Source organism: Acinonyx jubatus, chromosome D4, assembly GCF_027475565.1.
Source record: "Acinonyx jubatus isolate Ajub_Pintada_27869175 chromosome D4, VMU_Ajub_asm_v1.0, whole genome shotgun sequence".
Taxonomy (NCBI): Eukaryota; Metazoa; Chordata; class Mammalia; order Carnivora; family Felidae; genus Acinonyx; species Acinonyx jubatus.
In genome coordinates this window covers 79,200,763-79,228,279 of record NC_069391.1, presented here as the reverse complement: position 1 = coordinate 79,228,279, position 27,517 = coordinate 79,200,763, and the positions used below count along the sequence as shown (strand labels likewise).

General features: G+C 40.4%; 1 protein-coding gene across 2 annotated transcripts in view; it reads right to left on the bottom strand.

Annotated features, from left to right (window-relative positions):
• Window positions 1-10,464: 10,464 nt before the first annotated feature.
• CEMIP2 (cell migration inducing hyaluronidase 2) overlaps window positions 10,465-27,517 on the bottom strand; it is an 85,307-nt gene continuing 68,254 nt past the window's right edge. For both annotated transcript variants that reach the window (XM_027041044.2, XM_027041043.2), the window contains exons 19-24: window positions 26,111-26,293; window positions 21,794-22,013; window positions 19,297-19,395; window positions 15,252-15,406; window positions 12,833-12,936; window positions 10,465-12,479 (exon numbers count right to left, since the gene is read on the bottom strand). In XM_027041044.2, coding sequence (XP_026896845.2) covers window positions 12,283-12,479; window positions 12,833-12,936; window positions 15,252-15,406; window positions 19,297-19,395; window positions 21,794-22,013; window positions 26,111-26,293 — 958 coding nt within the window. In that variant the 3' untranslated portion in view covers window positions 10,465-12,282. The remainder of the gene's footprint in view (window positions 12,480-12,832; window positions 12,937-15,251; window positions 15,407-19,296; window positions 19,396-21,793; window positions 22,014-26,110; window positions 26,294-27,517) is intronic.

The following is a 27,517-nucleotide window of genomic DNA, read 5'->3' as shown; positions in this document are numbered from 1 at the left end:
CACCAGGAAGAAAGCTATTAACAGAGATTCCTCTTTACCTAAGAAACATATCTACATAATAGAGAAACCTTTGTTTTCCAAATATGTCCTCTCACCTTCTTGTTAATAGTCTTTCTCCCTTTGTATCCTCAGACCCCTTCCTACCCCTCTCCTTAGCTGATGTAAGCATCATGTTCCCTCATTGTCTTTGGAATTTCTGTGTCTGTACGGATTCCCTGTATATACATGATTAAATTTGATTTTCTCCTATTAATCTGTCTCATGTCAATTTGATTCTTAGTCCAGCTTGGAGGACTATAAAAGGAAGAGAAAAATTCTCCCCCCACCCCCAAATCTACCAGCATTACCTTTTCTAGATGTATTTATGTTGATAAATAAACATTATTCATTTTACCTGCAATATAGTGTCCTATCTATGACTATACTGTAATGTATTCATGTAATCCCTCAATAATGAATATCCATGCTCTTTCCAATTTTTTACTCATATAAACACAGCCATGAATATCTCCACATGTCTTCTTGCACACACGAAAAAATTCATAGGAACATATATAATTAGGGTAGCTTAGATACAAAGCTATTAGATACTACCATTTTGACTTCCAAAGTGTTTGTACTCACTTTCCAGACAACAGTATATTCGTAGTTTCATTTCCTCTGCATATCATGAACCCTTTGAATGGTATCTCACTTTTTTTTTTTAATTTTTTAACGTTTATTTATTTCTGAGACAGAGAGAAAGACAGAGCATGAGCAGGGGAGGGGCAGAGAGAGAGGGAGACACAGAATCTGAAATAGGTTCCAGGCTCTGAGCTGTCTGCACAGAGCCCGACGTGGGGCTCGAACTCACGGACTGCAAGATCATGACCTCAGCTGAAGTCGGACTCTTAACCGACTGAGCCACCCAGGTGCCCCTGGTATCTCACTTTTTAATTGCACTCTCCCTAAATACAAATATAGTTATACGTTTTTTACATATATGTATATTTGCCTCTCAGGTTTCCTGTTCTGTGCTGGATGTGATTGACATTTGTCCATTTTTCCTTTGGTTGGCTTTTTTTTTCATTAATGATTTAGAAAAGTTCTTTATATGTTTTTGATACTAATTCTTTTTTGGTTATGCTCATTACAAATATCTTATCCAAGTTGATGGTGTGTCTCTTGGCTTTGCTTATGGTACCTTTTGTCATCCAAAATGATTACATTGTAATCTAGTAAATCTTTTTCTTTTTCTTTTTTTTTACGATTTGGGTTGCTTGTGTGTTTAACATCTATATCTCTCTTCCAATGTCAACATTATATTCTCCTGTATTTCCTCAAAAAGCTTTATAGTTCTACTTTTCACACAAGTATTTAATTCATATGGAATGTGTTCTTCATGGCGTTTGGTAGGAATCCAGCCATATATTTTTCCATGGAAAACCATTTATTCTCACTTTATTTATTGACTAGTTTATCCCTTACCCACTGATTGTAATGCCATTTTTGTTACCAGTCTACTTCTGGGTGCTATGATTCATTCCACTGTTTAGGCTGCTTATTTAAATACAGATTTTTGGGTTTCAACAAAAGATTCCGACTCAATCCATCTAGAACGGAGCTCATTAATCTGCAGTGTTAACAGTAAATCCCATGGTTCTGATGGAAATAGCCCATAAACATCACTTTAAAAAGGATAATTCTGGGCTTTGGAAAACAATCAAGAATGCAGAACCCAGAAGATAATATCCCACAACATGGAATATGATGTCTCTCCTTCATAACCGTTGGTTTTCCATGTGGTACCTGAAACCCTAACATTCACCAGTACAGCCCATTTCAAGGCAATCTCATAGAAGTTTAATCAGAAAGGCTAAACTGTTTTTCTCTCTAAACTTAGAAACTCATACCAAGCAGATGGGTACATCTAAATAGCTAACTTCCCCATGGTAATTAACAGACTTAACTTCAGCCACAAAGCAAGACTCTACCTACCACTGATAAAGACGCTCTCCTTGACCAAAATGAGTCAGGCTCCTCTGGGTCCTTCTTCTGACTAGGCCCCTGACCTTGCGTTTTGGGGACCTTCTGGCCTATTTAGTCCAGTTTCAGCAAGAATCCTGCTGTGTCAGTTTAGGGAAAATCCCCCACTCTTGATATCTGATCAAATTCCTCATTCCCACCCTTGGTATCTTATCACCCAGGCAAAAATCCCATAAAGCTAGAATCCCCCTACTAGTGATGTTTCCTCTTAGTAATATCCCATCCACCAATACCTACCCTGCTCCTTGTCTATAAATGTTGCTTTGTCCTTGTTGTATTCCAAGAATTGAGCTCCATCCTCTCCTAGTACAAAACTCCATTGTAATAACCCCTTGAGTAAAGTCTACTTTACCATCTTTAACAAGAGTCCTCAGTATTTAACACTGTACACACCAGTAAAATATTCTTTGTAGTCCTCACCAAGATAAGCTTCTATAACAGGGGAGGAACCAAATTTTGTTGTTAAAATGTGAGTTTTTGACATGTGGAGGATCTCTTTCCAAATCCTCAATTATATAATTACAAAAAAAAAATCCATGTTTCAAAGAAACGTGCTTAATCCTAATATAAAATTCATGTCACTTACCACAAAGTTAGACAGTCAAGTGTATTAAGGATAAACAAAGCAGAAGCAGTATTTACAAATTTAGATTATATGAAACATTGTGAAGAATGTTTTGCTAGTAAACAACCTAATACATGCTTTTTTATACACCAAAATGATGTATCTGTGAACAATGATAAAGTTTATAATGTTAAAGACTAAATTAAATTCAAGGTTGTCATATTGAAGACTTTAAGTTTATTTATTTATTTTGAGAGAGACAGGGACAGCACAGGTGGGGGAGGGGCAGAGAGAGAGAGGGAGACAGAGAATCCCAAGCAGGCTTCACACTGTCAGTGCAGGGTCCAACGCAGGGCTCGAACCCACAAAGCCACAAAGCTATTTGATCACAACCTGAGAGGAAACCTTAACTGGACACTTAACTGACTGAGCCACCCAGATGCCCCATCATATTGAAGACTTTTAATTAAATGCAAGTAAAATAGCATTGTAAACTAAATTCAAGGTCAAGGTCAGAGTGATAAAGACTTTAAATTCACGATTTTAGTGATGATATCAGAATAACTTATAAATTCTCAGGCATATGAGATACACACACACACACACACACACACACAGTAACAAAGAGGGCAAAATTTGTTTAAAATAGCAAAGTCAGGGGCGCCTGGGTGGCTCAGTCGGCTAAGCTACTGACTTGCGCTCAGGTCATGATCTTGTAGTTTATGAGTTCAAACCCCACATCAGGCTCTGTGCTGACAGCTCAGAACCTGGAGCCTGCTTAGGATTGTATCTACCATTCTCTCTCTGCACCTCTCCCACTCACACTATCTCTCTCTCTCTCAAAAATAAATAAAACATTAAAAAAATTTTTTTTTAACTTAAATAGCAAACTCAGAAATTCACTGGCTAGATTCCACTGGTTCTGACCTGCTAATTTAAGTATAGAAATAGTTAATGGAAAGTTTTTTTTAAAAAAAGAGGATAGTCATTCTTCTCTATCTCATTCTATATTTCTATTTGCTATTCTTTACGCCTTTCATTGGTTACCATTATGCTTCATTTTAATCATTTGTCTTCTGTGAGCAAATAAAGAATGAAATACTACTAAAAGATCCTCTCGTTATTTCAAGTATGTAGCAACAATATAGGTATTAAGTTGACAGTTTCAAAGCCAACTATCCAAAATATCCAATAATTATACTTATTGGTAGCTTCTGAATCCAATTATTTTAGATAACATGACATTAAGAATTTATAGCAGAAATAAACAAATTATCCCATTTCAAGGAATTGGAAACAAGAGCCAGAAAATATAGATCACCAGTATAATAAAATCACCCTGCCTTCACCCCCCAAAATAATAATTTTGCATTTGTAATTGACCTTCTTCCTCTGGATAAAAGTGTACAGGAAACCCTAATCCTTGTGATCTCTAATTTTTTTTTATACATCATCTATCCACTTGGATCCTCACTTAACCTTGCAGGCACATGTTTTCAATATAAGGCTGCAACAAAGGAAAGTTGTAATTACCCAATCTCTTCCTTACAGCTATTGAAATAATGCGATTTACAGAAACGCAAGACAGTATAAACAAAGGGGATTTTCCAGTGTTCACAGAGCACAGCTTCCAGGAACATGTCGTGATAAATATGCTTTCTTGTGGCCAAGCCCCCTGGGCCTGGAATCCAAATGGATTATGTTTCAGAGCCAGGTAGGGTTACTCATCTAGTCTCTGTGTTCTGAGAACATTGTTTAAGTAGAAGGAAAATCACAGTAGTATCCATAACCTTCTTAAAGACGATCAGAAGGGATTCTATTCAAATACAAATACTGGTATCCCATAGATGGTTTTGACCCCATTACCCAGTGACTGATTACCTGGTTTGTGGATCTTCCAGATTTGTAACTTTCTCTAGGCTTTGATGGCACCAGCCCCATTTATAGGTGAAGGATGCAGGAGGGCAAAATCGCTTTAAAAACCAACCAAATCAGATAAACAAAACTTCCAGCAACACATTACTTTTAACATTATAAGCAATTGCAGGCTGATTTTAAAATGGCATCATTGCCTAAGAAGGAATTAGTTTTAGACACGAGGACTAATCTGATTTTGAATTAGTTTAGCAAGGAGTAAGGATCCTGAGGGCTGGACACGGGATATGTGAGCAGGAATGGGTACAAAGAGGTCTGGGAACGTGGTCTTGCCCAGTCTCACCGTGCCGCAGCCGTGGGCCCAGGGCATTGAGAAGGAGGTGTAACAAGGAATTGGGTGCAGAGACATGGGAAGGTTTGGGGCCAAAGGCGTTCATTTTCCAAGCCCTTCGCTCAGCTTCAGCTTGTCATATAAACCTAAGCTCTGAACATTTCACTGTGTTAACACTTTTCCTGCTCGCTAAGAAGCAAAAGTGGAAATGTGGGCGGTTGAAGCATGGATCGAAAATTAGAAATGAGCTGTTTCTATTCCATGTGAGTTTATGGCAAAAGGGACTGGAAGAGACAAAGTATTAGCTGAGCTGCAGTTTTCCCTCACGCGGACGGAGAGCAGAAAGCTGCGTACACAGCTGTGGGACAGGGTGCAGCCACATGTTCTCATCTCACGGTTGTCTTTCCACATTTTGTAGCTCTAGCCCGTACACAGCTGGTTTGCTGTCTTACCGAGCTGGCGCAACCAAGGGCAGAAATGCAAACTTCACAAGAACGCCCGAACCAAGTCGCTGAACTGCCTGGCCCGAGGTCCGGTTTTCTAGACACAAACAACTGAGTACAGGAAGTGGGTTAGAACTAGGCCAGGGGCTTTCATAGGGCCTCTCAGCGCTTCCCAAATCTGGCATTATCTCCAAAGGGTTTTTTTTTTTTTTTAAGTCTTTTTTTAAGTTTATTTATTTTGAGAGAAAGAGAGAGGGAGGGAGGGAGAGAGAATGCATGGGGGAGGGGCAGAGAGGGAGGGAGAGAGAATCCCAAGCAGGCTCTGCGTGGTCAGTGTGGAGCCTGACATGGGGCTTAAACCCATGAAGCGTGAGATTGTTGACCTGAGCTGAAACTGAGTCAGAAGCTTAACTGACTGAGCCACTGAGGTTTAATGTATATGGATAAGTTTAATATATACAGATTCCTTAATCCTTAGCCTTGGAAAAACCACAAAATGAGAATTCACAGGTGTCTGGGGGGCACCTGGCTGGCCCAGTAGGTGGTGCAGTGACTCTTGATCTCAGGATTGTGAGTTCAAGCGCCATATATGGTGTAGAGATTACTTAAAACAGAAAGAATGCACAGGTGTCTGGAAATCCAATTTTTTTTGGTAAAGAATCCACCCAGGTGTTTATTCTTACTGTTGATTATTAACCATGTTTGGGAACCATGGCTACTTTCATTTAATCCCCTTTGTAATTTTACCCAAGTATTGGTAGTCCCATTTTATAGATGAGAAAGCTGAGGACCAGGACTAGGAACCCACTTGAAGTCACACTGCTAGTAAAGACCCCTAACTGGCATCAAACCTACCGTGGTCACCAGAACATCCACAGTATCTACAGGAGTGAAGTATATGAGGCACTTCACTGTCTCATATCCACTAACTATTCACAAAGGGCCAGTCTCCTTAGAAGAGTGTTCACATGCACATTTTTGAAGGAGGCAACAGGTTTTGGATGGTCTTTCTCTCCCCTGTCAGAACTCTCTTCTTCCCTCCCATATTGGGAACTAACGATGCTTCTTGCCCTGAGATATGTGTAGATCCTACCTTCTCCCACATCAGAGACCTATCTGATCTATGCCTCCCACTCTTAGGAACTGGGTGTTTAAGACCCATATGGGTTGGCGAGAAGAGGTGGAAGAAGGAAACCCTGCCACATTCTTCCACAGAGTGTCCCATCCAGTTTCTCAGCAAAGACCAATTTCATAATCCCCCAAGTCCATCCGACTGCCTCTCACCCCCTCCATAAAGTTCACGTATTAAAAGGCTTTCACTTACACAGCAAATTGCTTGTATGAAGTAATTCATTCTATCATTTATTTAAAGTTTATTTTCAGAGAGAGAGAGAGAGAGAGAGCACACAAGCACATGAAAGTGGGGGAGGGGCAGACAGAGAGGGAGAGAGAATCCCAAGCAGGCTCCGAGCTGCCAATGCAGAGTCCAACTTGGGGCTCCAACTCAAGAAACTGTGATCATGACCTGAACCAAAATCAAGAGTCAGACATTCAGACATTCAACCAACTGAGCCACCCAGGTGCCTCTTTTATTTTTTTTAAGTTTATTTTGAGAGAGAGAGAGAGAGAGAGAGAGAGAGAGAGAGAGAATCTCAACCAGGCTCCACGTTCCACACATCACACTGAGTCTGATGGGAGGCTTGATCCCACAACCACCAGATCATGACCTGAGTTAAAACCAAGAGTTGGATACTTAACTGACTGAGACACCCATTTGCCCCTATCTTTAAAAAAAAAAAAAAAAAAAAAATCTGCACTTGACAGTGCTTCTACAAATATGAAATAACTAGCGTGGATGCAGTTCCAATCTAAAAGCAAAGAAACACTGGGTGTTGTATGGAAACCAATTTGAAAATAAATTTCATATATTGAAAAATAAATAAATAAAAGCAAAGAAACTATGCTTTTGTTTGTGCAACCTGTACACTGTGGCTAAATGTACACTTTTCATTTAAACTCCTCAAATTAACAAAAAGAACTTGCAAAAAACCCCAAAAGATGGCTGGGATAACCATAGGAATAATTGTAGGAATGACTGTAGCCAAAGGAATAATTCTAACTGAGAATTTCAGACAATGGAGAGAGAGGATTTTATCATGGGCTCCAAGCCTTTGCCCCAGCAACAGTTGTCTACTGTACTGTGTGCGTCAGATCTGCCTTGCATTAGTCACAAAAAGTTCTGGGGAAGACAATGTAGATCAGGGTTAAAAAACACAACATTCAGATTTGTTCAGATGTGTTCTCTACTGAAGGAACGGAGGGAGAGAATTAACAGGAGTTCACTACATGTTATGAGGTTCTCAGAAAAGTTCTCAGACTTTTCTTTATAAGAAATACCTGGGGAGCTTGTTATAAAATATGTTCCCAACTCCAACCCCCAGAGATGCCAAATCTCCAGTCTGAGTTGGGGTTTGAGATTCTTCACTTTCATCAAGCACCTCGGGTGATTCTGATGCCAGTTTTTTCCTTAACGTTTTATTTAAAAAATTCTCAAGCCTTGTGAACGTTCCAAGAACAGGATAATGAACACCAGTATGCCCTTCACCAAGATCAAGGGTCGGCAAACCTTTTCATTAAAGGAACACAGTAAATATTTTCAGCTTCTCAATCACAGTCTCCGTGACAGCTACTTAGATGTGCCACCGAATACGTAAACCAATCATCACATAAGCAAGTGAGTGTGGCTGTCTTCTAAGAAGACTACATTTATGAACACTGAAATTTAAATTTCACCTAATTTTCACATCACAAAATAATACTCTTCTTTCGACTTTGTCCAGTGGGTTAAAGAGGTAAAAGCCATGCTTAGCTCAGAATTGGTACAAAACCAGTCAGGGCAAATTTGGCCTACACGTCCTTTGCCAACCCCTGAGGAATCCACCTGTGATTGTAAAGTCTAAGCTTTTCTGAGGATGAACTTTATTTGTTTATTCCAAATGTTTACTTATTTTGAGAGAGTGAGCAGGCATGTGCATGAGCAGGGGAGGGGCAGGAAGAGAGGGAGAGAGAGAATCCCAAGCAGGCTCCATGCTGTCGACACAGAGTCCAACACAGGGCTCGAACTCACAAACCCGTGAGATCATGACCTGAGCCAAAATCAAGAGTTGGACACTTCACCAGCTGAGCCACCCAGGGACCCCTTCTGAAGATGAACTTAAACTGATCACTCTTCATGCAGACTCAACACACTGTCCATCTTAGGAAAATTGAAAAAGTTAATCAATGAGGTTGTTTTCTGACTCTCTGCTGTATTTTCAGATAGAACATTTCACAGCTTCCTATGGCTGATATTTTTGGATGCCCTGTGGGGTACAGTTCCTCCTTTAAAATCTTGATAGTTCAGTTAGTCATTGTCTAATTTTACCACATAAAAATAAAGTGTGTGTGCCCTTCCCCACGACACCAGGACCTGATTAGCATCTTTTTTTAGCTTCTCTCTCATACTGAGGACAAATATGGGTAAAAAGACAAAAACAGATGGGGCACCTGGGTGGCTCAGTCGGTTAAGCGTCTGACTTCAACTCAGGTCACGATCTCGCGGTCCGTGAGTTTGAGCCCCACGTCGGGCTCTGGGCTGATGGCTCAGAGCCCGGAGCCTGCTTCAGATTCTGTGTCTCCCTCTCTCTCTGCCCCTCCCCCGTTCATGCTCTGTCTCTCTCTGTCTCAAAAATAAATAAACATTAAAAAAAAAAAAAACCAGAAACAAAAACAAACCCTCTATGCTCCAAATGGCTCCAATTTGTTATTTGTGAGCAAGGGGCTGGGGATACCTTTCCTCGATTTTTCTCCTCCCTGACCTTTGGCTGAAAATTTGCCCCAACCCAGAATGTCTGCTCACATTTGTAGCAACACTGGGTTATTACCGAGTTAAGACAACAGTAATGATGAAAATCTGTTAACCAATTACTTCCATTCATAGTCTTCAAGAATTCTGGAGGGTAAGGTCCAATTCAGCATCACAAAATCAGCAAACATGGTCACAAAGGGATCTATGTATTTACCCATGAAGGCCAAGACAGTGGGGGGCTGGGGGGGGGGGAACACTTGAGTTCACTAAGTGCATTCCTGCTTATTAAAATGCCTTTCAACTGGACTTATCCAAACATTACCTCATCTCCTAGGGAATGAACACCTAGTTACCTGAAGCATTCAAGCCTCTACCACCTCATTGCCCCGCCCTTCTCAAAGCAAAGTGATCTGTTTAATGGCAGGAGGATGTGTTCTCCTCTGATGAAGCTGGAGAACAGAGAAGTCATAACCGCCCCCCTCCCCATCCGGCATCTGAACATCAGCTTAGGCTGCTTTGGAGTCACATTGTAAAGACCTTGCATCTGCCTTTCATCTCCCAGCTAGCTCTCCTCCAGCTTGTGAGAATATGCGGCATGCTGGCTCAGGTGGAAAGGCAGGCACCTTAGAGTGAAGACTTAAAACCCAAGTCGGCCGACATATGAGAAGGCCCTGGGTTTCTCATCAGCTGGCTGATTTGTGGACAGTCGCATTGCTGGAGCTCAGCCAGCTGCCTCACCTGATGGAAAATGCTTATGAACTTTGAAATCACCTTTAAATAGGATATATTTTCTCCAAAGAAATTAGAACCGATTGCTAGCTCCCCATTGCCGGAAATGTATTTGTCAGTTTAGATGACCGATTCAACAATTTGAGACGATTAAGGACTACAAACTGTATCTAAAATTCTATTCAAAAAAGACAATAGTGAAATGCTATTTAGGTCCGGGAGTTCTGTAATATAGGAATAGCAAATAAAAATAATAGACAAATGTAATTTTGTTTTAGTCAAAAATTACAGACCGAAGTTAAACAGTGGACCTATTATATTAGTGCGGTGGGTCCTAAACCTGGCTGCATGTTAGAATCACCCAGGGAGCTTTAAAAAAATTCCAATGCCCAGGCTGCATCCCACACCAATTAAACCTGAAAGTAGGGGTGGGGGTGGGGCCCAGGCCTTTGTATTTTTTAAAGCTGCCAGGCAATTCCAATGTGCAGGCAAGGTTGAGAATGTGATCCCTGTCCCTCTGCGGCTTAGTCTTTCAAAATCTACTTGGCAGACGGCTTCCCTTCCTCATCTCTGCCGATAGCTTCTTTACAGCTGCAATCTGGAATAAAAAAATGATTGATTGATTGAGTCACACACAATATATAAAAAATACATGCACACACATTTTTATTTATTTAACTTAGGCCCTGATTATTAGCATATAAATCAGAAAAAAACGAGTGCCTTGGAACTTACATAGCCTCTCCAAATCTTTAAAGAACCAAACTCTAAAAAACACACACAAGAGATACTTAAGTCGTAAAAAACACACACACAAACAGACTTTAATCACCTTCAGGAACCATGATCCAATAATATATTTCATAGGTAAGATCTTGTTCATCAAGATACAAAAGAAAAAAAACAAAAACAGCCTTAAACTTTAAGACATGTGCCCTTAGCAAGAGCACTTAGAGTTAGAATGGTTTATCGGCAGCATTTTGAGGTAGCATATTTTGTAAAGTCAACAGAAGTCACAGAGCTGCTCTGCAGTTTCTCATGGACACAAAGGGACAGGCCCTCAGCCTTTGCTCTCGGTGGAGGAAAACGAGTGTGTCTGTATTCAGGACAGGACCAAGTGAGCCTGAACACACTTCCTACCATCTCGCCACGGCCGTGTCTTCATACACTTCATGTATTACAGGTTTCGGAAAAGGTAAAGGCATTTTGATCCTTCTCTTGGTGTGGTCACCGCCCCGGCTGTGGGGCCAATCTTTCTACCACATGCAATTCTTGCTGACAGAACACGCGGGGGGAAGGGAAATAGGGCATCATGGCACTTTTTTAAAACATTGGCTCTAACAATTTAATTAATTAAGAGTGACTAACTCCTCTAAGGCTATACAGAGTACTGTTTCTGAAAACCTCCTCCATGATTCTGACCCTTAAAAGGCTCTCCCTTTTTTCTCCCCGTGAGTGTAACATTTTGGGGTATCCTTAAGCTTTCTGCAATTTTCCTGGCAGGATGGGGAGCAGAAAAGCTTTAAAAAAATCCACACATAAAAACAACAACAAAAACCAGGTGCAGGAGCAACCCCAAGAACAGACTTCCTTTGTGCAAGTTAAAACAACCCAAGTTTACAGTTCAGGAAAACGGCCTTCTCTAAAAAAAAAAAAAAAAAGTAAATATTCAGCTCAGCTCTGCGTTTTAAACACGAATATACAGTTGAAACAGGTTAAGAATTAAAGCTGCAAATATGGTCCCAACAACTTCAGACCTTGGTGCAGATCAAATTTTTGCCCATGGGCGCAGATTTATGAGGGACGTCAAATCCCTAAAGCCCTTTTGTCCCAGTATCCTTTCTGTTTGAAAGTTAAACCCTTGGAAGGAATCAATGTACAAACGAATAAAAATAGCACATGCCCAGGCAAAAAAGGGCATGAGCTGGGCCTGAGCTGCCATATGGAAAACTCTGCCATTGAGTATCCTATACAATCGGCAAAGGCTGCCAGCCCAGATCCAGAGCCCAAGGCATCAGTGAACTTGCCAGCCACCCAGGTCAACTGTGGACCCAAAGCCAATGACACAACTGGGCATCAGCCTTCAAGTATATGAGGTGCTACAAGAGCTGGTTTGCTCAAGGACTTGGGCTGACCCTCGGAGGCCCCCGCCTTGTCCCATGACATCCTGTGATGCAAAAAGGAAAGCATTGCTTACAGTCACTAAAACACACAGAGTGGAAGGTGGGGAATCGAACCGCTCTCTGAATATACCAGCCTAACAAATACAAATAAATTCTTCAACACTTTGTACAACTAGAAGGTGCGTGAGCTGGTATTTAAGCGATCACTTTAAGCTCTCTTTTCCCCTTTCTGGATCAAATAGGAAAATGGTTCCGTTGGGTTAACAGTGTCACTTTAAAAATGCCATAAATTAAATAAGTTAGTTCACATTTTTTTCCCCCAGCACTTAAGTTACAGAGAGTCTCTAATGTGCTTTTGAAGTCTGCATCAACAGTTCCAGGTCTCTTCTGCGGACAGCGCTGGTTCTGTGACAACCATATTCATCCAGCTGCAAAGGTATGAATTGTTCAAGCAGCCCAAGGCCCTGGCCAGCAGGACTGGTGAATAGCTTAGCCCATGATGGTTTAAAGTTTCCGCTGAATCCCAAAAATATGGTGCTCCCTTTAAAAACAAACAATAACAAAAAAAAGTGTAATTCGTACATCTACTAGTTTCAGGCAAGATAATGCGGGAGGTGAGTTGGAGGTGAGCAAAACAAAGACAGTTATAAACACAAAAAAAACTATCCTTCCTTACGTCAGCCATTGAACTCTTACCACCCACCTCTTGCCCCAAATAACAAACCACATCCCCAAACGCTTCCTCTAATAATGTTTCCTTATTTAAAGATTATCTTAATGATGCCCGCTTCAGCAAAATAAGCTCATGAAAACAATCTGGGGGCCATAGTCCACCATAAAAATGCTCATGTGGCTGGACTCATAAGAACTCCATAGAATAATACAAATACAAACCTTTGTTATAAAGATGAGCTGGTTTGGCTAATCCCAGAGGTACTAACGATTCTGAAATATTCAAATGCTTTATTTCTCCTCTTGTGCTCAACAAAACAATTGACCTGTATGTAAAAGTTAGAAAGTTGGAGGGAATTTCAGTAAATCAGCATGAGTTAATTGAGTACCTTTCTGAACTGAGTACACCATAGATATGCTAGATAAAAGCAGAACTCAAAACAAACAGGAAAAAAAAAACCAGATGCTTTTCACCTTCCTGCTGTTCCAAGTTTGGCTCCCCTGACCCACCCAGAACTGTGTTGCTATTCCAAGATGTCTCCAAGAGTAGGGAAGGCAAAGGTCATTTAGGTCAGTTGACCCAGTGAACAAATTGGGACTCTGCTCTTTTATGGAATAAACTAACAGAGGAGGTTAGTTTTGTTTGTTTCAGATACTCTACTTATCTATTTAAGTCCTATTATCTATTTATCAAATAAATTAATAAACATCAATTCTGAAAAGAAATAAAATCTGTGCCCCATGGTTTGGTTTAAATTGCCCTGTTTGCTATGTAGCATAGCAACATATATACTTAGATCTGTTTGTGGATTTTTTCTTCTCCTCACCTCTCCTCTCTCCTCTGCCAATGCTATGCTGGCTTAATTACTATGGCCTCATGATTTATTTTAATATCTTATAAAACAAGCCCCCCCGTATTATTTTAAGTTGTCTACAAATATTTTATTACTCTCCCACATTTATTCTTCCAGATGAATTTCAGTACCAACTGTCAAGGACAATAGAAAAGTAACCTTTTAGGACACTGATGGAAATGTGTTAAATTTATATTTATGTAGGTAGAGAGACATCTTTACAATATTAACTTTCCCTCTAGAAACAGGGAAAATCTATCCTTTTCTTCAACTTGCTTATATCCATCAGTATTCATTTTCTTAATGAGGGTCCTGACATGTTTTATTAAGATCCAGAAGTTTTAGGTTGGTATGGATTCTTTGAAGTCATTCTAAAGCAGTGGTGACCATTCAGACTCAGAACAGAGGTCTGACCATAGCAACTCTACAGGTCTGATTCCCTTCAGGCTAGTCCCATGGAGATCACTTACAGGTCCCCACTGCCCCCCCCCCCCCCCCCCCGCCCAATACGTGCACAGTATCTCCAGAAGTCACTCCCAGTTGCGCCATAACCTCTTAACACTTTGTTAAGACACAACACACAGACAGTAAAGTATTTACACCGAAAAAAAGTATTTACACCGAATTTCTGCCCACTAAACATACTTATGTCACCAACCCGGATGAAGAAGCACAGCACTACCCAGATTTTAAAAGTCTTCCTTCGGTCTCCTTTCTAGAAACAACCTTGTGACTTTTTAATGACTTGGTTTTAACTCTTAAGTCTATAGGGTACCATGCAGGACACCAAGTTACCCTAAATATTGGTGGTGAGAGGTACACTCTGGATTGTCTTAGGTGGACTGAGTACCTGTGTTTCCACCACTGGGAAAAGTTTTAAATCCTGAAAGAAAACTGAGGCTTTGGAATTCCCTACAAGTATCTTAAAGCAGAAGACAGGGCTACACATGCACATTGTATGTTACACTCAAATAATCCGATGACTTTAGGGGACTTCCTGAGACCTGGTTCTGTAAAGTGTAATGGGCGTAAGTCATCAGATAACCGAAGATGTGTTCAAAAACTAGACAGGACTTTATTCCCCAGGAAGCTTATGTCCCTCCCTTAGTTACTTCACTAACTGAAGATCTGCATGTAAATCAATGTCTGTAGCACAACCAAGGAAGGCAGAAAGGAGCCTGAATTCATCGCCTTGCCTCTAGGCAGGGTCTAACCAATCCCCAAAAAGAAAGGTTTTGTTCATGTGCCTGCTTCTTCAGAGACCAACAAAACAAAACCAATCAGACCAGGGCTCTGAAAAGAGAGACCAGATACTCAACCGCTTAAAAATCAGTTGACTCCTTTCCAGTCACTTCCATGTGAGCCAGGGCATGAATTCACAGCACAATGCCATCTGGGGGCTTATCAGTGGGACAGATGGCCACAAAGGCAAAATTGTGTATAAAATTGCTTACATCAGTAATGAACCTTCTGAGTGAGTTAGGTGGAAAGCAGATCAACCAAATGCTAAAATGTGGGACAGTAAAGCTCCAAAATACAGAACAATTCCCCTTCAAAGAGCCTTTACACTATTTGCAAATTCTTCTAATAGCCCAGCTTTCACTTATCAATGATAGGTACTTTAGACCACAGGGGCGTCCATCTGAGAAGAGGAAGGAATGGATACCTTTCAACAGCCGTAAGTGCCCACTGAGGAAAAGGGTGGAAAGACAAACCAAAGCTCAGAGTTAACCAGGTGTCACTTGCTCAAGGTGACTCGTCCCTCTTACAGAGCAAGCTTCACCTACCTTGGAGGGATGCCTGTTCTCAAATACTCTTCCAAGCGATTGATATCAGCAAGAGAGAAAACCTTCTTTGCCATTAAGCGGAAAGGAACGCTGCAGGCATCCACAACGAGGAGGAGAACACCCGGATTTTGGATGGTAAAGTCGGTGCCGTTGACCTGAGAAGAGAGAAACGTCTTCCGCCGTCACCACCATTTCATATCTCCAGGATGGTTCATTTTTCTAGTCCGTCCCTCTGTCTTCTAAACCCATGATTCAAATTATAGTTCCAGGATTCAAGCTGCATGATCCATTTATTCTTTCTCCACCAACATCTGAAACTAATCCAGTGTTCTCTAGACCGCGCCTCGATTGGTCTTTACTGTTGGGATAGATGCTCGAGAAAGGCATCTCAATGGAGGCACTCATTGTTGAGCAGCATGACTCTGCACGTGTACGGGATTAATTTTTGCACACACTCTCTCACTGGGGCCAATGCTTGCAAACTCAGTGAAAGATCAGTTGATAGCCTTGTACAGCAGCTCCGATAGCTCACTTAATGTCCCATTGGTTCAGAAAAAAAATACCACACCTCCCCCCACACGTAAGCCCCCCATTAGAGTTTAGGTTTGGAACAGGAGAGGAGCCAGATGGCCTCATCTCCTTTTTTCCATCCATAGCTCTCCTGTAAAATCAAAATGGAAAAGTGGTCATTTCACCAGGATTTAAGCCACAAGGTAGTAATAGATTTGGTTCACAATTATTGTGAGCTGAAGTTTCCAGTAGTCCTCTTTAAACTAAATTAGCAGTTTGAGACTTCTTGAAGAAAAAGGAACGCCAGACACATCCAAATATCATTAATTCATCAGCCAAAAAAGAAGGAAAAAAAAACCCTCATCAGACTAAAAAATGATTCAACACCAATTTAAGCCACAGGCACTGTTCCTACCTAAAATGTGTAAAATTGGGGCATTTGGCTGGCTCAGTCGGATGAGCGTGTGGCTCCCGATCTCAGGGTTGTGAGTTCAAGCCCTAAATCGAGTGCAGAGATTACTTAAATAAATCAATAAAAACTTAAGAAAAAAGTTTTCCTTAAAAAAAAAAGAAATAAATTGTGTAAAATTATAAACTATACTAAAGGCTAACCAAGGAGAAATGCTATCACCACCACACCTGTACTTGTTTGGGGAAATTATATTGAAATTTTATTTCTAATCGCTACTGGTCTCACAGGAATCAAAATGACTTTTTCGCTATGTTTATATTGCTCTAATCTAGAGAATAATTCTGGAAATCCTTGAGGTAAAGTACCCTTTTATATTTGGAAAGACTGGAAGTGTTTTTAAGACACTTGTTTTTAAAACTCAGAATACAGGGGCACCTGGGTGGCTCAGTCGTTTAAGCGGCTGACTTCAGCTCAGGTCATGATCTCACGGTCTGTGAGTTCGAGCCCCGCGTCGGGCTCTGTGTTGACAGCTCAGAGCCTGGAGCCTGTTTCAGATTCTGTGTCTCCCTCTCTCTCTGACTGTCCCCCGTTCATGCTCTGTCTCTCTGTGTCTCAAAAATAAATAAACGTTAAAAAAAATTTACAAAAAAAGAAATTAAAAAAAAATAAAATAAAAAAATAAAACTCAGAATACATAAAATTAAGATACATCTGAGAAAAAATATATAATGATACCCAACACACTTCAACTGTCCTTTTGAAAAGAATCCCCTAAGACCTACTGCTTAAAGAAACACAGCAGTTTCCACACACACTAAAGCAACGTCATGTCCTAGCAAAGACTCTTCAGGTACTGCAAGGGGAAAGCACTGGAGGTACAATGTTCTGTGACTTTTTTGGGGTCCCGAGCACCCAGTATGCAGCAATGGAGTTTTAAAAAAATGTCTTCACAGGGCACCTGGGTGGTTCAGTCGGTTAAGCGTCTGACTCTTGGTTTTGGCTCAGGTCATGATCTCACAGTTCATGAGTGCAAGCCCTGTGTCAGGCTCTGCACTGACAGTGTGGAGCCTGCTTGGGATTCTCTCTCTCCCCCTTTCTCTCTGCCCCTGCCATGCTCACGTTCTCTCTTTCAAAATAAAAATAAAACTTACCAAAACAAAACAAACAAAACAAAGTCTTCCGACCCTGGAGCAGAGCCTGCCTGAGATTTTTTTGAGCAAAGCAGTATCTTCTTAAATTATTTAGTGAAGTTAATAGAGCAGAAAGACTCAGCACCCACTTGCTTCCATTACACAACTGACTCCCACCCAGATACCATGCCAACCAGCTAGGATCAGGCTCTCCAGGTAGCCAACGGCATTGAGATGCTGAGTTAACAAATTTCATGCCAAAAAAAATCACATCTCAAACATAGTACAAAACGAGCAGTTGCTAACACAGGATAGTAGGCATAAATATACAGTTGGGAAATCTTTGGGCTACCTTTAAATAGGAATCTTCTCTATTTATTTTTAATATTTGTGTGTGGTCATGAGATCCAACCGCTTAACAAATTTTAAGTGTGCAATACATAATTGTGGACTGTGGGGACAACGTTGTACAGCAGCTCTTGAGAGTTTATGTATCTTACTCAATTGAAACTACATGCCTGCTGATCAGGAATGCCTCATTTCACCCTCCCCCCTTAAGTAGGGATATTCTTGTTTTAACTTGTTTTACCGTTTATTTTTGAGATAGAGAGAGAGAGAGAGATAGCACCTGAGCTGGGGAGAGGCAGAGGGAGAGGGAGACAAAGAATCTGAAGCAGGCTCCAGGCCCTGAGCTGTCAGCACAAAGCCCGACGCAGGGCTCGAGCTCACGAACCGCGAGATCATGACCTGAGCCAAAGTCGGACACTTTACTGACTAAGCTACCCAAGTGCCCCAGTAGAGATACACTTAATTCAGAGTTGCTACAAAGCTCTTAATTCAGAGTTCAGCCCTGGAAATGGATGGTGGGGATACCTGCACAACAATATCCATGGACTTCATGCCACTGAGCTGCACACTTAAAAATGATTAAGATGATTGGGGCGCCTGGGTAGCTCAGTAGGTTAAGTGTCTGACTCTTGATTTCAGCTCAAGTCATGATTTTACAGTCGTAGGATCAAGCCCCGTGTTGGTCTCTGCACTGAGAGCTTGGGATTCTCTCTCTCAAAATAAATAAATAAACTTAAAAAAGAAAACCCTAAAAAATGGTTAAGATGATGAATGTTATGTTATAAATACTTTAACACAAGTAAAAAATTGGGAAGGGAAACAAGAGTAAGGTAGAATTTTGTCAACATACAACATGTGGATTTGTGATTGTGTTGCCCACCACTTTAAAACACTGGGCTCGTATGGTTAGAGGATGGGTCAAGCAGGTGAAGGGGATTAAGAGGTACAGACCTCCAGTTATAAAATAAATAAATCACAGGGAAGAAAAGTACAGCGTAGGGAATAGAGTCAATAATATTGTAATAACTTCATATGGTGTCAGGTGGTAACTACACTTACCATGGTGAGCATTTCATAATGTATACAGCTGTCAAACCTGCTGTGCCTGGAACTAATATAACATTGTATGTCAGCTATATTTCAATTATAAAAGTTAAAAAAGAGGGGCCTTTAAAGAGACCACGCGAGACTGGGACCAGGCCCAGGCTGGATGTCACTTAGATGGCTACATACCTGCCACCACAAGAGTTCCTAACACAGTGGCACTTAGGTCAAACTGGTTTTGGACAGATCTCATGCCAACAGCTGGTTACCACTGGTGAGCTTGGCTCTTAACCCCAATTCTAAGTGTTGGCGATGCGGTTTAGGCCTTTACTTCCATAAACTTGCCTAGAACAGACAACTAACACTTCGTGAACAAATTTTGACATTCACCTCAAAGTAATCAGTAAAGACAATCTACTGAGAAAAAAAAAAAGATTTTTTAGTAAGTTTGAACTTATTTAAAACTGCAAATGTTTAGGAGGTACTTATAACTTTATTACATCGCTTGCCACCAAGGGACTGTTGCCAGAGATGATTCATGTCACTGGGATGAAATATCAAAGTGAGAAACTGAGGCGGGTACATGTCAGATGGTACTTACGGAGATCACAGACAGGTCTCCACGCTGAGTCTCTGCTTTACTGGGTGACTGGAATTGCACGGGGAGGTAGCTTTTATGAGGATCACTAGTAAACACCACCTAAACGGGGAGGAAATTCCATGTTAACGTCAACTGCATCTTCCTTCAAAAGGGCCACAAATTAAACCCAATTATACCAAACCCAATGGTGTTTTTTCCCCCTTTGTACATATTGCATGGCCTAGAATTCCATGTTTTGATACAGATGTAACACAAGAAGTGATTGTTCCTCACTTTCTGGAATAATCCCAGTGTCAAATAATTGCACTCTCATTAATAAAATCAATTCTGCAAAGGACTAAGTAAGTGTGCTTTACACTTATAAACACTTTATGCAAACAATAGTCACAAATGTTTTTAAAGGTCCTTTTCAGACCAGTTATCTTAAATAGGGACTGAGTCACTCCCAAACTAAGAAGTATAGATGACAAGGATTACCCTGTTCAAAACCTTTTAGTAGGCTGTGCATCACCAGGCTAAATTCTTCTACCAGACTTGCAATGTGTCCCATAAATCAAGCCACGCCTTATGTACGGGCCCCTAACCCACTGTTCTAGCACATTCCACACACAGTGCAGCAACTTTGCTTTCCCACAGTGCTTCATCTCCTTTCCTGCCAAAATTCTGCCTTTGCAGATGCTGTTCCCTCCCAAGAGTGTCCTTGTTTCCTTCTACTCCTCAAAATCACTCCCAGCCTCCAAATCCCACCTCCTCCCTCCTCCCTAAAGGCTTTCTTCTCATTCTAAAGCAAGCTTCTCACACAACTGAGCACCTAAAGTATATATCTTTCTGAATGGATGTCAACAACTTCCTCACAAGGGCAAATAGTCATGAGACATCATGATACTAAATATTCAGAAGCTCCACATTTCTTTGAGTCTCAGGTTTGGAGTCAAAAATTCATGTGAATTTTCCTATTTACTCCTAAGGTACATGTGCCTGTTTTTAATATTCAAAACAAACTCATTTCCTTAAATCTCCAAGTAAAAGTGATGTTTTCAAATACTTCAAGTACCATGCAATTGCACCAATATATATCATCGGTGTTTTCAAAAAAATAAATTCTAACCAATGTTTCAAGCGCATGCGCGTGTATGCACCTGTGCGCGCGCGCGCACACACACACACACACACACACACACAACAAAGAATGCTAAACATTAAGGTATGGAACCATTTAACAAGACAGGCCATTTCCAGTGATGATTATTTTTAAAAATTATAATGTTGGAGTCATAATTATAAATTATATAATCTTGTCAGTAATGAAGAACTTTCTTAACAAATTCAACTTGAGAATTGGGCTGGAGAATTTACTTTTCCACAAAGATTATCTAAAAATGCCACTTTAGCAGTTAAGACATTACATGGGACAGGCAAGGATCTATATAAACTTCTTCAGGTACATGGCTGGTGGGTTGGTGGGTGGGGTGATTGGTTGGTTGGTCAGTGGGTTGGTGGTAGAGTTTTAGTTGAGTTGGAGAATAGAGGTGGCACAGGGACATGAAACACTGAAACTGTGATAGTGAACTGCCATTGAAAATATACTTAACTATATATCATAATAGGAAGGAAAAAAAAATCCCTGCTCTTACTATCACCAATAGGCAAAAACAAACGAGAAACATTTCTGATTCAGTAGGATTGGCATAGGACCAAGAATTCTAATATTTCACAAGTTCCCAGGTGATGCTGATGCTGTCAGTCTGGAGACCCCACTTTGAGAACCGTTTCCCGTAACCCATATTTGTTTCTGTAAAGGTTAAATATTAATTCTACACTTCTTTTTCACTTAGAATTGGTCTGACTTCCTTTAGAAACCCCATGACCAATTTGAGCTCATATTGTGGACTTTCAATGTCATGTTTTCTTAAGACCCAGAGAGAAACTTTATAATTAAGAATATGTCAGGTGAAGCATTTCACTTCTAGCCCAAGTTAGTTTGTACTTTTAACTACAGATAAATATAATAGCACATGCTTCAAAATTAATCACTTCCAACCTTGAAAAAAAAGGAAATAATTTTCATATCAAGTGCATTTTTGGAAGAGAAATTTTACAGTCATCAATAAAACAACGTATTTTCCTACATCATTGAAATGTAAACCCAATAGCAATATTGTAACAGAATCACACCTGAGGGGGGAAAAAGATGAGGACCAAAACGTCTATAGTCGTCCAGGATAAACTGACATATCACAGGGGTAAGATATTTTTATTATGAATTTGGACTAGTTTGCTTCTTATAAGCATCACATTCTACAATGGGCCACAATTCAGGAGAAACCATGCAATATTTCTAACTTGGCAATACAGATGTTTCAAAGAAAAATGTGCCTACTGCAAAAAAAAACAAAACAAAACAAAACCCCCAAAAACAAACAAAAAACCCTCCAAAAACAAAAAAAACTTTTCATTCTTTCTCTCAACCCACAGTCCACTTTTCTTCCTTGTTTACCTGGCGGGTCCCGCAGCCTTGACAAAGCCCGGTGAGCATGGATGGCATGCGCTTGAGTGCTGATGGCTTCCTGTAATACTGAGGATAAGCTTTGGCCATGCAGTTACTGATGTCTTTTGAGTCCGTTGCTGCCTGGATCTTGACTCTTTCGCATCCCTGAGATGAACAGTAACTGTGGCCATCCCTGTGGCTTTTGGCTTTGAGATACAAAAATAGTAACCTGTGTAGAACACAAACCAATCCATAGGGTGTTAGACTGACACTCACAAACTAACAAAAATTCCTCAGATCAGCTCATGGCCTAAAGGGACATTCCTCTAATAAAGTAACTTTTCCTTAAAGAAAATAAATTACAAAAGTAATAAAGTTGTTTCTCATTCCTTTCTATCCTCCTAGGGTCCTAAGTCAAATGTAAAGACTATGTTCAGAAAATATTTTGATAACCCAATTCAGGCATTCCGGAACATATCAAAGTTAACTTCTGGATTAAATTAGTTCAATGGGTAATTTGGGAGGATGGCCTTTGGTTTGGTTCAAAAATTCTTTGGAAAATTTTAGACTTGTATTGAGTTTTAGGATTTTGTAAATTAGTGTGGTTTATTCTTTTTTTTTTTTTTTTGGTTTACAAATCATTTTGGTTTAAGGCATAAAATTGAAATAATAAAAATAGCAACTGTGACTTGCTTGGCTAAGGCCAAGATATGGTCTCACATCAGTTCCTGTGATGTTTACTAAGAGCAGATGGGTCTGAGGTCCTTCTGTCTGTACTTTGGCCAAAATCAAGTGAAATGAATAGTCACGCCCACTCTGAATGATCCTCCAGCTGCCAAGATGAATGGAAAAGTCACTTCCAGGCAACAGTCCAATGTCTGTCAGCGGAACTAGTGTTTCTGAACCAAGGGGAGACTGTAAAGCATTTGATCAAATGTGATTGATTACTAGAGATTAAGAACTCATATTTTAATAGGAAGTCAGTGAACAATGAAAAGTTGTGATACTGAGGAAAAAATCAGCCATTGTCCTAACATCGATACTTTTAACATATATGCAGAAGGAATGAAAGGGACCTAATTAGGTCTGGGCTTTTTGAGATACAATTAAAAATTGTCAAAATGAATAGAATTAAAAAGAATGAGAACCTTGGAGACTGAGGGATTATAAAAATACCTGGCTGAGCAATCCCTATCAAAATAACAGCAGCATACTTCACAGAGCTAGAACAAACAATCCTAAAATTTGTATAGAACCAGAGAAGAACCCAAATAGCCAAAGCAATCTGGAAAAAGAAAACCAAAGCTGGAGGCATCATAATCCTGGACTTCAAGCTGTATTACAAAGCTGTAATCATCAAGACAATCTGGTACTGGCACAAAAACAGACACTCAGATCAATGGAACACAATAGAGAACCCAAAAATGGACCCACAAATGTTTGGCCAACCAATCTTTGACAAAGCAGGAAAGAATATCCAATGGTATACAAATAGTCTCTTCAGCAAGTGGTGCTAGGAAAACTGGACAGCGACATACAGAAAAATGAACCTGGACCACTTTCTTACACCATATGCAAAAATAAACTTAAAATGGATGAAAGACTTATACATAAGATAGGAAGCCATCAAAATCCTAGAGGAGAAGGCAGGCAAAAACCTCTTTGACCTTGGCTGCAGCAACGTCTTACTCAATACGTCTCCAGAGGCAAGGGAAACAAAAGCAAAAATGAACTACTGGGACCTCATCAAAATAAAAAACTTTTGCACAGCGAAGAAAACAATCAGCAAAACTAAAAAGCAACCAACGGAATGGGAGAAGATATTTGCAAATGACATATCAGATAGAGGGTTAGTATCCAAAATCTATAAAAAACTTATAAAACTCAACACCCAAAAAACAAACAATCCACTGAAGAAATGGGCAAAAGACATGAATAGACTCTTCTCCAAAGAAGACATCCAGATAGCCAACCGACACATGAAAAAACGCTCAACATCACTCATCATCAGGGAAATACAAATCAAAACCACAATGAGATACCACCTCACACTTGTCATAATGGCTAACATTAATAACTCAGGCAACAAAAGATGTCAGCGAGGATGTGTAGAAAGAGGATCTCTTTTCACTGCTGGTGGGAATGCAAGCTGGTGCAGTCACTCTGGAAAACGCTATGGAGGTTTCTCAAAAAAATTAAAAACACAACTGCCCTACGACCCAGCAATTGCACTACTAGGTATTTATCCATGGGATACAGGTGTGCTGTTTCAAAGGGGCACATGCACCCCTATGTTTATAGTAGCACTATCAACAATAGCCAAAGTATGGAAAGAGCGCAAATGTCCATCGGTGGATGAATGGATAAAGAAGATGTGGTACATATATATAATAGAGTATTGCTCGGCACTCAAAAAGAACGAAATCTTGCCACTTGCAACTATGTGGATGGAGCTGGAGGGTATTATGCTAAATGAAACTAGTCAGTCAGAGAAAGACAAATATCTTATGACTTCACTCACACGAGGAATTTAAAGATACAAAACAGATGAATGTAAGGGAAGGTAAGTAAAAATGATATCAAAATAGGGAGGGAGACAAAACATAGGAGACTCTCAAATATAGAAAACAAACAGAGGGTTGCTGGAGGCGTTGTGGGAGGGAGGAATGGGCTAAATGGGAAAGGGGCATTAAGGAATCTACTCCTGAAATCATTGTTGCATTACATGCTAACTAACTTGGATGTAAATTAAAAATAAACAAAATAGGGCGCCTGGGTGGCTCAGTCGGTTGAGCGTCCAACTTTGGCTCAGGTCATGATTTCGCGGTTCATGGGTTCGACCCCAAGTCGGGCTCTGTGCTGACAGCTCGGGGCCTGGAGCCTGCTTCCGATTCTGTGTCTCCCTCTCTCTCTGCTCCTCCCCTGCTCACGCTCTGTCTTTCTCTCAAAAATAAATAAAGATTAAAAAAATTTAAATAAACAAACAAACAAATAAATAAATAAAAATACCCAGCTGAACAAAATATTTCCCAGCTAATCATGAATTTGTGATCCCCAGACCATCCTCACAAATTTAGGTGTTGCATTTATTTTTGTGGAAAATCAATAGGGAATGTGGAATTTCTGTCATCTGTAGAAGAAAAGTCCAAGTAGGGTGTTTTAAGTCTAATTAGAAACCGAAAACCAGAGACAATTATGGTAAGAGAAGACTTAAGCTGGCCACACTGGCTGCTGGAGGGGTCCTGGAGGGCAAACGAGCTGCATCTTATTCAAAAACTAATAAGGCACTCGACTAAAACCCGACCTCATTCCCCCATCAGACTTGCCACCCTTCTCCCCATTCTGAACTTGTCTTTCCCCAAACATGCCATGCCACGTTCTTCCATGCCTCCATGCATCTATCCACACTGCTCCTAGGGACACCTTACCCCTCTCTTTTTCCATCTCCTCCTACTGGTTCCTCAGGAGTTAGCCCCATGACTGGGTGTCCTAGACCGAGCTTCTGGGTTACCGCAAAAGGCCTACTGAACATCCTGCTACGGGATTTACAGCATATAATCCTCTAGCTCTCTAATTACTTGCTTGGCATGCCCACATCCTTCAATGGACTGTGAATTTGTGGAAGAAATGAGCCTTATTTACATCAGTATCTTTACAGCACCTAGACGATGGCACGTGATAGGAATGTCAGCTCAAGGAATGGATACTAAAGGAGCATGCTACTTGTTGGAAGAGTACAGGAGATCGAGCCTACCATAACCCAAAGGCTGAGAGACTGTAACTGGATAAAAGCAGACAAAGCCAACAGGACCCCAGGTGAACAGGATTAGAATTAAAAAGTGGAAAGATGTAGCCTAGAGAGAGTTGAAAGCAAATATGCCATGGTTATACAGTGGTTTGTTTTTGTTTTTTGTAAACTCAAGGTCAACTTGAAAGATCACCTTAAAGGAAGAAAAAAAAAGAGAGCTTTTGCTGAAATATGAACTATATCACATGTAAATAATCATCTTAAGGGTTGTGATAGAAAAAAATTATTTTGATTTTTCATTGGGCCTACTGGTTCTTTACTGACAAGGATAATTTCTCTCTCTAAATTGCCTTAATAGGTATATGGCAAACATCTTCATTTCATTCCTGCTGCCAACTATAATTACGAGCATTCTGTCTCTAAACCTCTAATAGTGATGAGCAGAGAATTACCCACATCAGCTGCTTTTCTAAACAGCTGTCACATCACAACCTATTCTTAGTTAGGGTGAAGAACTAGTAATTTCACCATTAAAGAAAAATAGCAATAATTCTCATTCACTGGTTGTGCTTCATTACCCCGTGCTGGAGTCAAAATAGAATTTCCTCTCCGACTGCTTTCTCTGCAATTCCTCCAGTGAATGCACAGGCTCATACTCTTCCATTTTGGATAATGAGCCATTATGGCGCTGTAAAAAGCCAAAGGTAACCTGAAAACTTGTGTTTGATGGATAGCAGAGGCCAACTCGAATCCAGTCATTCCTGTAAAGGAGAGACAATAAAACAATGAATTCACACTTAGGCCTATATAATTTTGAGTATTATAGCATATGTAAATTTCAGCCATGATTTTTCTCCTCCTTAAATTTCTCCTGTGTACTGAGCCACTAACAGTGAAGTCCTGTACCCCAACATACCAGCAAATACCCTAGCTTTGTATGTTCCCCACACTTCTCAATATATATATACAACAACTGTCTGGCTTATAAAAAATGTCTTAGTTTCAACAAGACTTCAGGGAATGTGAATAGAAGTTGGATAAAATGTACTTACACTGCAAGAAGAGAATAAAGTTAAGTGACATGGCTGGGTATGGGGTATACGAAGATGGAGGAGACACTAAGAGCCTGATAGCGGGAGCATACACCGGCAAAATCTTTGAACAGAACTTTAAAAAATTTTTTTAATGTCTACTTATTTTTGAGGGAGAGAGAGAGAGAGAGACAGAGAGGCAGAGCATAAGCAGGGAGAGGGGCAGAGAGAGAGACAGACACACACAGAATCCGAAGCAGGCTCCAGGCTGTCAGGACAGAGCCCGACGTGGGGTTCAAACTCACAAACTATGAGATCATGACCACAGCCGAAGTCTGATGCTAACCAACAGAGCCACCCAGGCGTCCCTAAAGAGAATCTTCTTTAAAGTAATCTCTGTGTCCAACGTGAGGCTCAAACTCACAGCCCTGAGATCAAGAGTTGCATGCTGCACTGACTGAGCCAGCCAGTGCCCTTTCAAAGAATTATTTTGTTTATAAATGTGTTTTTGTCTTTTATTATTGCATTTAGGATAAATACCTAGTGGTAAAATTGCTGAATATAAAGGCATATGTATTTTTAAAGTTTTTGATGCATATTACCAAATTACCATGGTGTTTTTTCCTTATCTGATGTCCTATCTTTAGATATAAAATCAATACTTTCTGAAAACAATTAAAAATATTTCCCTTTTTTAAATCATTTGCTGTTTGGAGGAATTTTTTTTAAGTGATTTAATGTTTTGTGTGTGTGTGTGTGTGTGTGTGTGTGTTTTGACAGAGAGAGAGAGAGAGAGAGAGAGACAGTGCAAGAGGGGAGGGGCAGAGAGAGAGGGAGACACAGAATCTGAAGCAAGCTCCAGGCTCCAAGCTGTCAGCACAGAACCCAACCTGGGGCTCAAACTCAGGAATGGCGAGATCATGACCTGAGGCAAGGTCAGATGCCTAAATGACT